General features: G+C 46.6%; 1 protein-coding gene across 1 annotated transcript in view; it reads right to left on the reverse strand.

The window, feature by feature from the left end:
* The window catches only part of LOC144608520 (gelsolin-like), a 106,176-nt gene that overhangs the window by 71,242 nt on the left and 21,547 nt on the right, over positions 1-13,387 (reverse strand). Inside the window, exon 2 of the mRNA XM_078426400.1 lies at positions 4,834-5,035. Within this exon, the coding sequence (XP_078282526.1) occupies positions 4,834-5,026 (193 nt within the window). The 5' untranslated portion in view covers positions 5,027-5,035. The remainder of the gene's footprint in view (positions 1-4,833; positions 5,036-13,387) is intronic.

Consider the following 13,387-nt stretch of genomic DNA (forward strand, 5'->3'; position numbering starts at 1 on the left):
TGTTCTACGTTCTGGATTCAAAGGCATTTTTCATACGAGGGCTTGATACATAATATACTAGACAGGATTGTGAGGAAAAGAAAACCACAAGAAATAATCGGACAGTTCTTTCAAAAAGAGCCAAGCACAGGCCTGGCTGGCTGCTAAAGTCCCACCAGGTGGCGCCGTCAGCGATGGCAGCCTCGCCAACGGTCTGATCTTTCTTCTCGTCTTTTTTTGTTATTTTTAGTGTGTTTTAAAAGTTTGTGTTAACGTTCTCTGGTTTGTTTTATGTGGGGGGTGGGCGGGGTTGGGGTAACTTTATTTCAATCTCTTACCTTGCCGGAGATGCGATTGTTTTCCGGATCGTATCTCCGGTCGCTCTGCGGCCTAACATCATGGAGCTGGCGGCCTTGCTCGGGACTGACTTTGAGCCCCACCACGGGGACGTGGATCCCTTGCCTGGGATCGATGCTCCAATCCTGTGGATTTCATCATCGAGGAGCTCGCAGTCTCGAGTAGAGACCAATGTCGGGAAGCTCCAAATTACAGAAGGTTCGATTAGCCCTGACCGGGAATAAATCGCCTGGCACGGGGGAGCTGAGATCCCCCCCCCCCCATGCAGGAGATCGATCGCCCTGACACAGAGGACCTGACCACCGGCTATGGGAGTCAAGATCGTCCCGTCAAAGGAAGGCTCGAGGCCCCCGACCACGGGAGAACAAAGAAGGGAAGAGATTGAACTTGTTGTGCACCTTCCATCACAGTGAGGAATGTGGAGGAGTCACTGTGGTGGATGTTGATGTTAAAATGTATTTTGTGTGTCCTGTTGCTTTTTATTGGTATATCACTAGCACGGCAAATGAAATTCCTCATATGTTGCAAAACATACTTGGCTAATAATGTATGATTATGATTATGATGAAGTGTCAATCATTAATGTCCTGGGGCATTCCTGCAGCGTTACATGGCCTTAAAGTAGTGTCCAGTGGGAACAAGCAGAGGAATGGACGATAGTATAAATGTACAAATATTAATGGAAAATGTCACCTCAAATTAGTATGTTTACTTTTGTCATGTCTGCCAAGTGTGAGGGTTAGTATTGCATGCTATCCAGCTAAATCACCCAGACACCATTACCAGCCAACTACACATGTTGCGCAAAAGGAAAAACGATGATTGTACAATAGTGTTACAGCTACAGAGAAAGCGCTGGTGAAAAAAAGTGCAAGACATGCAATGTGGCAGATTGGGGGAATTGGGAATATCCTTAGTTTATGAGAGGGAAAGAATCTGGTAACTGTGGGGAAGCAACGGTCTAATTATATAAAACTTACGGAGTAAAATGTTTAAAGTAAAAACATAATTAAGGCATCAGGAATGAAGAAAGCATGGTTATGGTAATTAAAATATACAGCATATCTTTAGAGAGAGACATGAAGCTACAAGGAAACAAGTTCTAGGTATCAATGCGACTCATTTCCGCCACTTATCTTCAGAGTGCTCACTTTGTGGGGCGGTGTGGATGTGAAACAAGAGCGAGACATTGCTGCGGGCACTAGTGAGGGCGGGGCGGGGCGGACGCAGTCAGAAGGCTGGTTTGTCTGGAGAAAGCTATGGTTGCATACAGGCTGTATGGGAATGTTGGGGGCAAATCCTAATGCACAAACCTCTATGCTTTGCCTTGGCAAGAGAATAATCTCCTGGCGAGATTACCTACTCATTACTAAACTTAGTTTATTGTCATGTGGTACATATAGGTAACAGGTACAGTGAAAAGCTTTTGTTGCGTGCACACCAGTCAGCGGAAAGGCAATACATGATTACAATAGAGCCGTCCACATATACAAGATAAAGGGAATATTGTTTAGTGCAAGATAAAGTCCAATTAAAGATAGTTCTAGAAACTACCACATCACAAAGCAAGAAGTGGATCCACAAGCGCGGCATCCATCCCCCATAGATATGCTCGTGGAGAAAACCTGCACCTTTCATTAAATCAGTAAAGGTGCCTTGATGTGAAGAAACAAAGGGGTAGTATAGCTTTCTTCACAGCAGGCAGTGAAGAAAGCTAATGGCATGTTGGCCTTCATAACAAGAGGAGTTGAGTATAGGAGCAAATAGGTCCTTCTGCAGTTGTACAGGGCCCTAGTGAGACCACACCTGGAGTACTGCGTGCAGTTTTGGTCTCCAAATTTGAGGAAGGACATTCTTGCTATCGAGGGAGTGCAGCGTAGGTTCACTGGGTTAATTCCCGGAATGGCAGGACTGTCCTATGTTGAAAGACTGGAGTGACTAGGCTTGTATACACTGGAATTTAGAAGGATGAGAGGGAACCTTATTGAAACGTATAAGATTATTAAGGGATTGGACACCCTAGAGGCAGGAAACATGTTCCCAATGTTGGGGGAGTCCCGAACCAGTTGCCACAGTTTAAGAATAAGGGGTAGGCCATTTAGAACGGAGATGAGGAAAAACATTTTCAGTCAGAAAGTTGTAAATCTGTGGATTTTTTTTGCCTCAGAAGGCAGTGGAGGCCAATTCTCTGAATACATTCAAGAGAGAGCTAGATAGAGCTCTTAAGGATAGCGGAGTCAGGGGGTATGGGGAGAAAGCAGGAACGGGGTACTGATTGAGAATGATCAGCCATGATCACATTGAATGGTGGTGCTGGCTCAAAGGGCCGAATGGCCTACACCTGCACCTGTTGTCTATTGATACCAGCTGCTCCACTGCTACTGTGGAAGGACTGGTCTTATCACTGGGAAATGCCGAACGCACGAACAAACACTCAATCCTCAATCCAACTACCAACCCCCAATGGCAGCAATGGTTATGTCTACAGTAATTTGTTATCAAAGCACAAAAGAAATGTTTGGGCCGGTGATTGGGAGCTGGGTCAAACAGATGGACTTAAACAAATAGTTTATGTTCCAAAAAAAGGCAGGGGATTCGGCAAGATAATTCAATGTAGAATTCAGAAAGTAGAGCTAAAAATAGAGCCTCACTCCTTCCAAGTGGACGAGCAGAGGGTGAGAATCAAAGGAGGACATCTTTCAGCAGATTGAGAGAGAGTTTGAGTAGGGGATTGCAGGAGGGTAACAGACAATGGAGAGGCTGGGAAACAAACACAGCCCACATTACAAAAACAACAAAGTCAGTTCAGTCCTCCTGACCCGGGCTCCTTCACAGGATAATAGTGGCATCTGTTGTTCAAACAAAAATACAAGCACAGGGAGCAGAGCCGAGAAGTCCCCAACTGATACAGGGACTTCAGGACAACAACGATTTCCACCATCACCCACCCCCACAGACTTGACAGAGCAAGTGTTAATTGTACAGTTTTCCCTGATTTCCCCTGTTGCCTTCCCAAAGTGCAACACTGCACACTTGCTCAGATTAAACTCCATCTGCCATATCCCCGCCCATTACTGCATTTCCATCAGTTTATGTAGCGTGCAGAGGAAACATGTTGAACCCACGTCAGAGAAACAATGGGGGAGGGGGAATCCTTCGTCAGATGTTTAGTTTAGTTTAGTTTAGAGATACAGCAGAGAAACAGAGTCTTTGGCTCACCGAGTCTGCACCGATCAGCGATCCTTGCACACTAACACTATCCTACACACACACACATACATGGGAACATTTACATTTATACCAAGCCAATTAACCTACAAAACCTGTACGTCTTTGGAGTGTGGAAGGAAACCGAAGATCTTGGAGAAAACCCACGCAGGTCATGGGGAGAACGTACAAACTCCATACAGGCAGCACCCGTGGTCAGTATCAAACACAGGTCTCTGGCAGCAACTCTACCGCTGTACCACCGTGCCACCCCTGTGAATATCTAACATATCCATTGTCTCCCAAATGACCCACCGCTCTGGTATTGGGCTGAGTGCGTGTGTGTGGGGGGGGGGGGGGGGGGGGGGGAGAGAGAGAAAGAGGAGGAGAGGGTTCCCTTGACCACAGACTATTGTCAGAAATTGAAAATTATAAAAGGAAAATTAGTTGTTTAGAATCTGTTTAACAGGACTGTTTAACACTCTTTAAGTAACAGGGAACATGAGGTTAATTCCGGGAAAATACAAAAATCAAAGGTTACAGAGATATTGATTAATGATGACTTATTTAAATGTAGATTTCACAAGTAACCGTTGTTTTGTGAGAATATAAAAACGCTGTGGGTGCTGTGAATCTTTCAAACACTTTGGGTTCTCTCAGAGCATTTTTCCAGTGCGTACTGTTAAGGCGTTGAATAAACTGATTTGTCCAAGAAACTCACCACTGATCCAAGAGATGTTTTAATATTGTGTCTGATCCTATCTAAGCTGGGCCCAAGTAACACCAGGATTCAGGGAACAGGTGCAACACAAAATACACAGTCCCTTGAGCATGTTGACACTAGGGCATTTTTGTGGAAGGGTCACAATTGCATCAGTTGCTACACCATATCAAGTGGAAATCCCCCTGCAGTTTGCTAGAGTTCTTGCACAGTCGCTTCAAGTTACTTTACAAGCCACATTCAAATTAAACCAGCAGACTTCAATTTGAATTTGATGCAAATACACAGCATAAATATTACAGATGGCAGAATTTACAAGCAGCCAACAAAAACAACTGAGTTTTGGAACTGGATTTGGATTGAAGAATCTCAACTAAACATTGGTTTAGTTCTGTACCCAATGTAGACACAAATCCCACAGCTGTGTATCCGAAGTTCCAGGCACGAGCTTGCAAATGGAACAGCTGACGGCACCTTCCCCGAATGACGTTTGGGGGGGGGGGGGGGAAAGTGCCAATGGCGATTGAAAGACAGTAAGAGGGCTGTAGTTGTCGAGAGCGGGCACTCACCTAGCCAGAAGTGCAGGTCGTACTGAAACTTGCCCGAGCGATGCTGAATGGTGCGCATCACCAGGTAGGCGTCTCCCATGAAGAAGTCCCCGTAAAGGTTCTTGGGCACAGCCACCAGGTCCAGCTTCTCCACCCGCCAGATCTGCAGGCCCGTCTCTTTCCCAGCATTCTCAAATTCAGGGTGGTAGACCATTGTGCAATCCTGCAAAAAAGTCGAGCAGCTTGGTTAAGACCATGTAGAGCCATACAGCGTGGAAACAGGCCCTTCAGCCCAACTTGCCCACACCGACTAAGAGACTAGAGCTGCTGGAATCTCAAGCAAAACCAACCACATGCTGGAGAACTCAGCAGATCAGGCAGCATCTGTGGCGGGGAAAATAATAGGCAGACAAAGATTCCGACCCAAAACATTTCTAACCATTTCACTCAGCAGATAAAGGCCCCTAACCCCCACAAAGATGCTGCCAGGACTGGAGGGCCCGAGCCAAGGAAGGAGGTGGCTGGAGGCCGGCAGCAGCCTGGGTCACAACTAGAGCATGGATATAGAAATGGTGGCAAAACATAGTGCCTCTTGCATGCGGGCTCAGTCAACTAATTCTGTAGACTTGCTCATTAAAGATCGGGTATATGGCAATACTCTACGGGACTGCTTGTAAGAAAAAAATGTCATTGTGTTAGCACTTTGCGATAAAAGCACCATTGAACCATTCTTGGGAGAGGTTGGTCAGGCTGGGACTTTATTCTGGAGTCCAGAAGGCTGATCTTATAGGGGTGTATGAAATCATAGATAGGGTGAATGCACAGAGTCTTGCACCTCGAGTGGGGGAATCAAGAACCATGGGTTTCAGGTGAGAGGGGATAGATATCATAGGAACCAGAAAGGCAACATTTTCACTCAGACGGTGGTTGGTATATGGACCTACCAGAGGTCCACGTATGGAGCTGCCAGAGGAGGTAGTGGAGGCAGGTACAATTGCTACTACATCTTCGTCTGCAGAGGTGAATTGGGCCAAAGGGCCCATTTCCGTGCTGTATGATTCTATATTTGTATTAGACTCATAGTCATATAGTGTGGAAACAGGCCCTTCGGTCCAACTCGCCCACAATGTCCCAGCTACCCTCGTCCCACTTGCCTGCGCTTGGTCCATAACCCGCCAAACCTGTCCTATCCCTGTATCTGTCCAACTGTTTCTTAAATTCTATGATCTGCCCATTTCCCTCCACAGATGCTATCAGACTCACTGAATTCCTCCATAGAACAAAACTATCTAGCACACAACAGCCCTTCGGCCCAAAATATCTGTACCGAATATGACACAGAGAGCACCTCTTATCTGCCTGCACATAACCCATATCCGTCGCTATCCAGATGCCTGCCTTTGTCTCCCTAATGCCAGTATCATATCTGCCTCAGCCACATTTGACACGTGCGTTCCAGACACTCACTACCGTCTTAAAAAACTTGCCACATATGTTTAAACATTGCCACTCTCACTATAAAGCTATGGCCTCTAGTAGTTGACTTTTCCATCCTGGGAAAGATATTCTGACTGTCTACCCCATCTATGCCTCTCATAATTTCATACACTTCCATCAGGTCTCCCTGCTGGAACTTGCATGCCCTGACCTATGAAGGCACATCTCATATTACCACACTATCTACTTGTGTTGTGGCTGTCAGGGAGTTATCAAATCTGACCCCAGGATCTGTACATCAATGCTCTGAGTGTCCATGCCATTAATTGTATATTTTCCCCTTGGATTTGACCTCCCAAAGCCTTGCACTTGCTCGGATTAAACTCCTTCTGCCATTTCTCCAGCAGCTTGTTTTTTTAGTTAAAAAACCCCAGAATTTTGGCAAATGCAGCTCATTCTACCAGATCAACATCAGCAGGGGGAAAAACAAGTCTGCTTCAATAACAATGATAGAGACTGGCTCTCCGAACATGGACAGTGCCCGTCCTTGTTTTACAAGGTGGGTGGGTCAGCTGACTGAACCATTGAGCCTCTGTGCTTACTAGATCGCAACTGTAACAGTAATGAGACCACCGCCCCGACGTGGCAACTTCACCAGCCTGACCGCGGGAGAAGACGGCAGGGGAAGAGAAAAGACATTGTGGCCTTCCATCACAGTGAGGAGGTGACTGGAGGAGACTCACTGTGATGGATGTTTCTTTTTTTTGTTGTTAGTTTGTGTTGGTTTGTGATTGTGTGTGTTATTGCTTATTTTTATTGCTCTTATTGTTGGACTGTGGGTAGCGGAATTTTGTCCAAAAGACTTGTTTTTTTGGATGACAATAAAGGCTATTCTGATTCTGATAACAATTTAACATCATTGATAGCTGGAGCCAAGAGATGTACAGTTCAGTCACTGAAGGATGTGATGGGCTGACAAGGATAACATGCACCAGAAACACATTGGTGAGGTTCATAAGTTCTAGGAGCAGTTAGGCCATTTGACCCATCAAGTCTACTCTGCCATTCAATCGTGGCTGATCTATCTTTCCCACTCAACCTCATTCCCCTGCCTTCACCCCATAACCCCCAATACCTTTACTAATCAAGAATCTGTCAATCTCCCTGCCTTAAAAATATCCATGGACTTGGCCTCCACAGCCGTCTGTGGCAATGAATCCCATAGATTCACCACCCCTTAATCTCCTTTCTAAAGGTACGTCCTTTTATTCTGAGGCTATGGCCTCTGGTTCTAGTCTCTCCCTCTACTGGAAATATCCTCTCCACATCCACTCTATCCAGGGCTTTCACTGTTCGGTAAGTTTCAATGAGGTCCCCCCCCTTAATCATTCTGAACTCCAGTGAGTACAGGCCCAGTGCTGTCAAACCCTCATCATATGTTAACCCAACCACTCCTGGGATCATTTTTATAAACCTCCTCTGGAACCCTCTCCAACACCAGCACATCCTTCCTCAGATATGGAACCCAAAAATGTTTACAATACTACAAGTATGGTCGAAACCCAATAATTCCTGCGTTCATTCCTGGTATTCCATCCAGACATCCCATTGAATCCCTGTCCCAGAAAGTTGCAACCCTGAACCTGGGGTCAATCTAAACTGCAGCAAAGTAGGATTTGAGATTTTATTTTCGTCTAGATTTCAGCGTGTCACAGGAGACAGCTGCTGCTCAAGGTTGGGCTTCCAGCAGGTCAGCAAGGCAGAGTGGGTGTGTCTGAGGTCATTTAAATCCTCTCTCTACATCAAGAGTAGCTTCGCATATCCTCAGGGCATCGACTAGAAGGCTCCGCACTTTGTGACAGACATTGACAATGAAACACGATCCAATGGAATTGTCATCTCGACAATGGGAATGATGGATGGGGCACTCAGGGTAATCCTCTTGCTTGACAGGTAGACACAAACTGCTGGAGTAACTCAGCGGGTCAGGTAGCATCTCAGGAGAGAAGGAATGGGTGACGTTTCGGGTCAAGACCCTTTTTCAGACTGATCAGGGTGACGTTTCGGGTCGAGACCCTTCTTCAGACTGATGGACTGATGTCCCTACACCTCTTGCGTGCCAGTACGCAGAAACAAAGAATGCAGATGCTGGTTGGTGTATATCAAAGATAGACACAAAGTGCTGAGGAACTCAGCGGGTCAGGCAGCATCTCTGGAGAATAAGGATGGGTGACGTTTCGGGTTGGGAGTCTTCTTCTGACTTTGAAGAAGGGTCCCGACGCAAAATGTTACCTGTCCATGTTCTCCAGCGATGCTGCCTGACCCACTGAGTTACTCCAGCCCTGTGCATCTTCCTCTTGTTTGACAACCTGCAGCAGAATAGTAGTCATCTCTACCCAATTATGACCGAATGGCCTCTTGGTTGTGACTAGATTAACCCACTGCCCTCTCCCTACACTGCAGCTGCAGAGAGCTGCATCACGAAGCTCATGGGTTGGGTGCCGGGAACGTCTGAGGGGTGCACTGAAGCTAAAGCTTTGAGGGGAAGGACAGGTTCTCAGGTTCAGCCACGACAGATGTCGAGGGGCTGAGACCTGAGGGACAGACTCTCAAATGCTTCATAGGGTCGTGGAGGAACCATGTGGAGGAAGGAACTGCAGATGCTGGTTTAAATCGAAGGTAGACACAAAATGCTGAAGTACCTTAGCGGGACAGGCAGCTTCTCTGGAGAGAAGGAATAGGTGACGTTTCGAGTCGAGACCCTTTTTCTGACTTGAGGAACCGTGTCATTGACGGTTCGATGAATACAAAGACACACCTCTAATTTCATTTAGAATACACTATGAATAAAGGTATATTTTAGAAATCATTTCATGGATTGGCTCAAAATAAGCTCCATGACAGATGATACAAGCTCCTGGGCTGAGGCCACTTCACTGGTGCAGATGCCAGGCCAGGATATCACGGCAGGACAAGGCAGCACGTAGTCTCCACTGAAACCAGAAGTCCTGTCATAGATAGGCATTGAGGCAGGAACACGGACAGAAAACATTCAGAAGGATATGGGCCAAATGGGACAAGCTCAGACATCTTGACCAGCATGGGCACGTTGGGCTGAAGGGCCTGTGTCAGTGCTCGATGCCAACTAATTGCTTGAGCCACTTTTGGAAAGGGATTGGGAATGTTTGAAGAAACAAAAGAACTACAGATGCTGTTATACCAAAGATGGACACAAACTGACTCACTCTGCAGGCCAGGCAGCATATGTAGAGAAAAAGGATGGGTGACGTTTTGGGTCGAGACCCTTCAGACTCTGTCAGAAGAAGGGTCCCTACCCAAAAAGTCACCCATTCTTTTTCTCCAGAGATGCTGCCTGACCTGCTGAGTTACTCCAGCACTTTGTGTCTATCACGGGTGAATGTTTCATACAGTCAGCTGTTCATCTGCCTGGAGTAGTGTGGAACAAAAAGCACAGCTGTACTGCACTCATTCCCCAGGCAAAAGGCCCATAGTGTGAGCGTTTCATCCCCAATCACTGTAAAAAGATCGGCCCTGAAACGATTCTAAAGCACGCTTCCTTCTATTGCCAGCTCCCCTCGTGCAACAGGAGTGAGGATTTGTAGTTGTGTGGGATCACCTGTTACAACAGGTGAACAAATCACTGGCTGGCACTTCTCTTGTATTTAAATCTATGACCAGCACTAAACAAAGATGGCTGCAATAGCGATATCACAAGGCCTTCATGGTGAAGCTGGAAGTGTGGTCTTGAAGTGGATATCAAACTGTGGAGAGCATGTAATGCAAAAGCCCCTGAAGAGGGAGTTACATTTAGCTCTTAGGGTTAACGGAACCAAGGGATATGTGGAGAAAGCAGGAACGGGGTACTGATTTTGGATGATCAGCCATGATCACATTGAATGGCGATGCTGGCTCGAAAGGCTGAATGGCCTACTCCTGCACATATTTTCTATGTTTCTCACTTTGGCTTTTGTAGTAATCAACTTGAAGAATCAAAGTCACAAACCAATGCAATGTAATTTATTGGCAGAGACAATGGGTTCCATCCTGACTACAAGTGCTGTCTGTGCGGAGTTTGTCCATTCTCCCTGTGGGATTTCTCCCGTTTCCTCCCACACTCCAAAGACATACAGATCTGTAGGTTAATCGGCTTGGTAAACTGTAAATTGTTCCAAATGTGCGTAGGACAGGGTTGGTGTGCGGGGATCGCTGGTCGGCACAGACTCGGTGGGCAGAAGGGCCTGTTTTGGCACTGTATCTCTAAACTAAACTAAGATCTCTGCCTAAAACTGCTTTTACCACTAGGGACAACACCAGACACTGACCAGTAAAACACTGCTGGATGGCATGGCTCGGCAATCTTGGGCCGTTTTCTACATTAGTATTTTCTTGCGCGTTTTACTGGACAGCGAGTACTTGAATTCTTGATTGAATCAGATGCCCCAAATATACACCTCCTGCAGCAAGGCAACACAGTGGTACAGGAGTAGAGCTCAGTGCCAGAGACCCGGGTTTGATCCTGAATACTGTGTTCAGCTCGTGTGGAGTTTGCATGTTCTCCGTGATCACATGGGCTTTCTCCAGGTGCTCTGGTTTCGTTCCACATGTGCAGGTTTGTAGGTTGATTGGTCTCTGTAAATCGCCCCTAGTGTGTAGGATGCACAAGTTGGATAACATGTGTACAGGTGATCGATGTGGACACAGTGGGTTGAAGGACCTGTTTCCATGCTGTATCTCAAAACCAAGTGTGACCAGATATAGTGATACAGCTTGGGCCCAACTTGCCCACACCGACCAACATGCCCCATCTACACTAGTTTCACCTGTCCGTGTTTGGTCCATATCCCTCCAAATCTGTCCTGTCCAAATGTTTCTGAAGCTTTGCAATAGTACCTGCCTCAACTACCTGAGGTGTGAAAACATTACAGCTTAGGTTCCTATTAAATCTTTCCCCCTTCACTTTAAACTTCTGGTTCTCAATTCCCCTGCTCTGGGCAAGAGACTGTGTGCGTCTACCTGATCTATTCCCCTCACGATATTTAGCGCCAATCGATAAGAAAGACGAAACACAACATCTGCCTGACAGGAGTGGCCCTCTCCACAGGCTGCTGTTTGCAGGTTGTGTTTACTAACCATCCAGAAGCTCAGCTGTGGGACTGGAGTTCAACCTGCTGCTGGGACTGGCTGGAAAATAAAGTCGTTGAGCATCTTTGTCATGGTTTGTCACCACTTCAAACAAACAGCACCTGAGGACAGGAGGGCCGGCCGACCGCCTCGCTCCACCACACACCAGCTGTGGCTGAGGATTTGCACACAACTAGAGAAATAACGGCCATTTAAGCAAAACTCACGAGCAAATGGTGAGCTTACTGACCAAACCAGAAAATCAGGGCAATGGCATTTAGGAGGCACAGCAGTAGAGCTGCTGCCTCACAGCGCCAGAGACGTGGGTTCGATCCTGACTACGGGTGCTGTGTGTACGGAATTTGCACATTCTCCCTGTGACCAAATGGGTTTTCTACGGAAGGTTTGGTTTCCTAACACACTCCAAAAAGAGTGAGAGTGTCTGTGTGTCGCTAACACCAACTTTTATCTGCTGGCCCATCTTCCATATCCCTGCACACCCATGTGCCCATCCAAACGTCTCTTTATTGCCACTATCTGCCTCAACCACCCCCTTGAGCAGCGTGTTCCAGGCACCCACCACCCTGTGTAAAAAACACGCCCTGTACATTCCCTTTACATTTTGCCCCTCTCACCTTAAAGCTATGCCCTCTCGCATTTATTTTGTACATCCTGGGATCCTACATCTGACCCCATCTACATCCCTCATTATTTTATGTACATCTATCAGATCTAGACATCAAAATAAAAAGCCAAACATCAAAAATGTGTCAGATTTTAACTTTTGTGACCCATCTCTGGTATCTACTTGAAATTTTGCACAGATTTAGATTAAAAAATAATTGAGAAGGAATTCATAACTCGTCAGTGCAAAAGGTTGCACACTAATTAATTAAGCTAATTATAACAAGTCAGCGGCGGGCTCTGTTGATCCCGGGATCGCTCCGGCTGCTCCGGTCCCGGCTACTCCACGGCTTTCCGGGAGCTGAGACGAGAGAATTCTGAACACGCACTGCGGGGTTTTCTCAGGATTTACTGCAGAGGTATTCTGTTTGTGTTAATGTGAAAACTACATTGGACAGAGAACTTCTTAATCTGTGAATTTGCGTTCTTAAATTGGTATCGGTGAATGCACTCTTTATTTAAAACATTCATTCAAGGGATGTGAGAATCACAGGCTGTGCCAGCATTGAATTACTCATCTCCGGATGCTCTTGAGAAGGTGCAGGTGAGCTGCCTTCTTGAATCACTGCAATCCGTGTGTTGTTCGTTCGTTCGTTCGTTCGTGAGTTCCAGGACTTTGACCCACCAACAGTGAAAGAACAGTGACACGTTTCCAAGTGGGGTTGGTGTCTGGCGAGCAGGGCAACTTCCCGGTGGTGGTGTCCATAGGCTTTGGCTCCCCCGAGTCCTTCTTCTGGATTTGGAAGGTGCCTTCTCAAGAGTGTCAATGACTTGCTCCAGAGCATCCTGTAGATGGTACAAACTGCTGCCTCTCTGTGTCAGGGGAGGGAGGGGTGAGTGGATGAATGTGAATGGGTGTCTATTAAGAGAACCACTGTGTCCTGTTTGGTATTGAGTATTGTTGAAGATGTGCTCATCTGCACAAATGGAGAGTATTCCATCATGCTCCTGACTTGAGCTTTGTCGAAGGGGGGACAGGTTTTGGGGAGTTAGGAGGGGAGTTGCTTGCTTTAGTTTAGTTCAGATAATGTGAAAACAGGCTCTTCGGCTCATTTGAGTCCGCACTAACCAGCAATCCCCACTCCTCAACACCATACTACGCACACTAGGGACAATTTACATTTATACCAATCCAATTAACCAACAAACCTGTATGTCTTTGGAGTGTGGAAAGGAACCAAAGATCTCAGAGAAAACCTACGCAGGTCACGGGGAGAACGTACAAACCCCGTACAGACAGCACCCATAGTCAGGATTGAACCTGGGTCTCTGGCAGTGCAAGTGCTGTGAGGCAGCAACTCTACTGCTGCGC

Source organism: Rhinoraja longicauda, chromosome 31 (genome assembly GCF_053455715.1).
Source record: "Rhinoraja longicauda isolate Sanriku21f chromosome 31, sRhiLon1.1, whole genome shotgun sequence".
NCBI classification, from domain to species: Eukaryota; Metazoa; Chordata; class Chondrichthyes; order Rajiformes; family Arhynchobatidae; genus Rhinoraja; species Rhinoraja longicauda.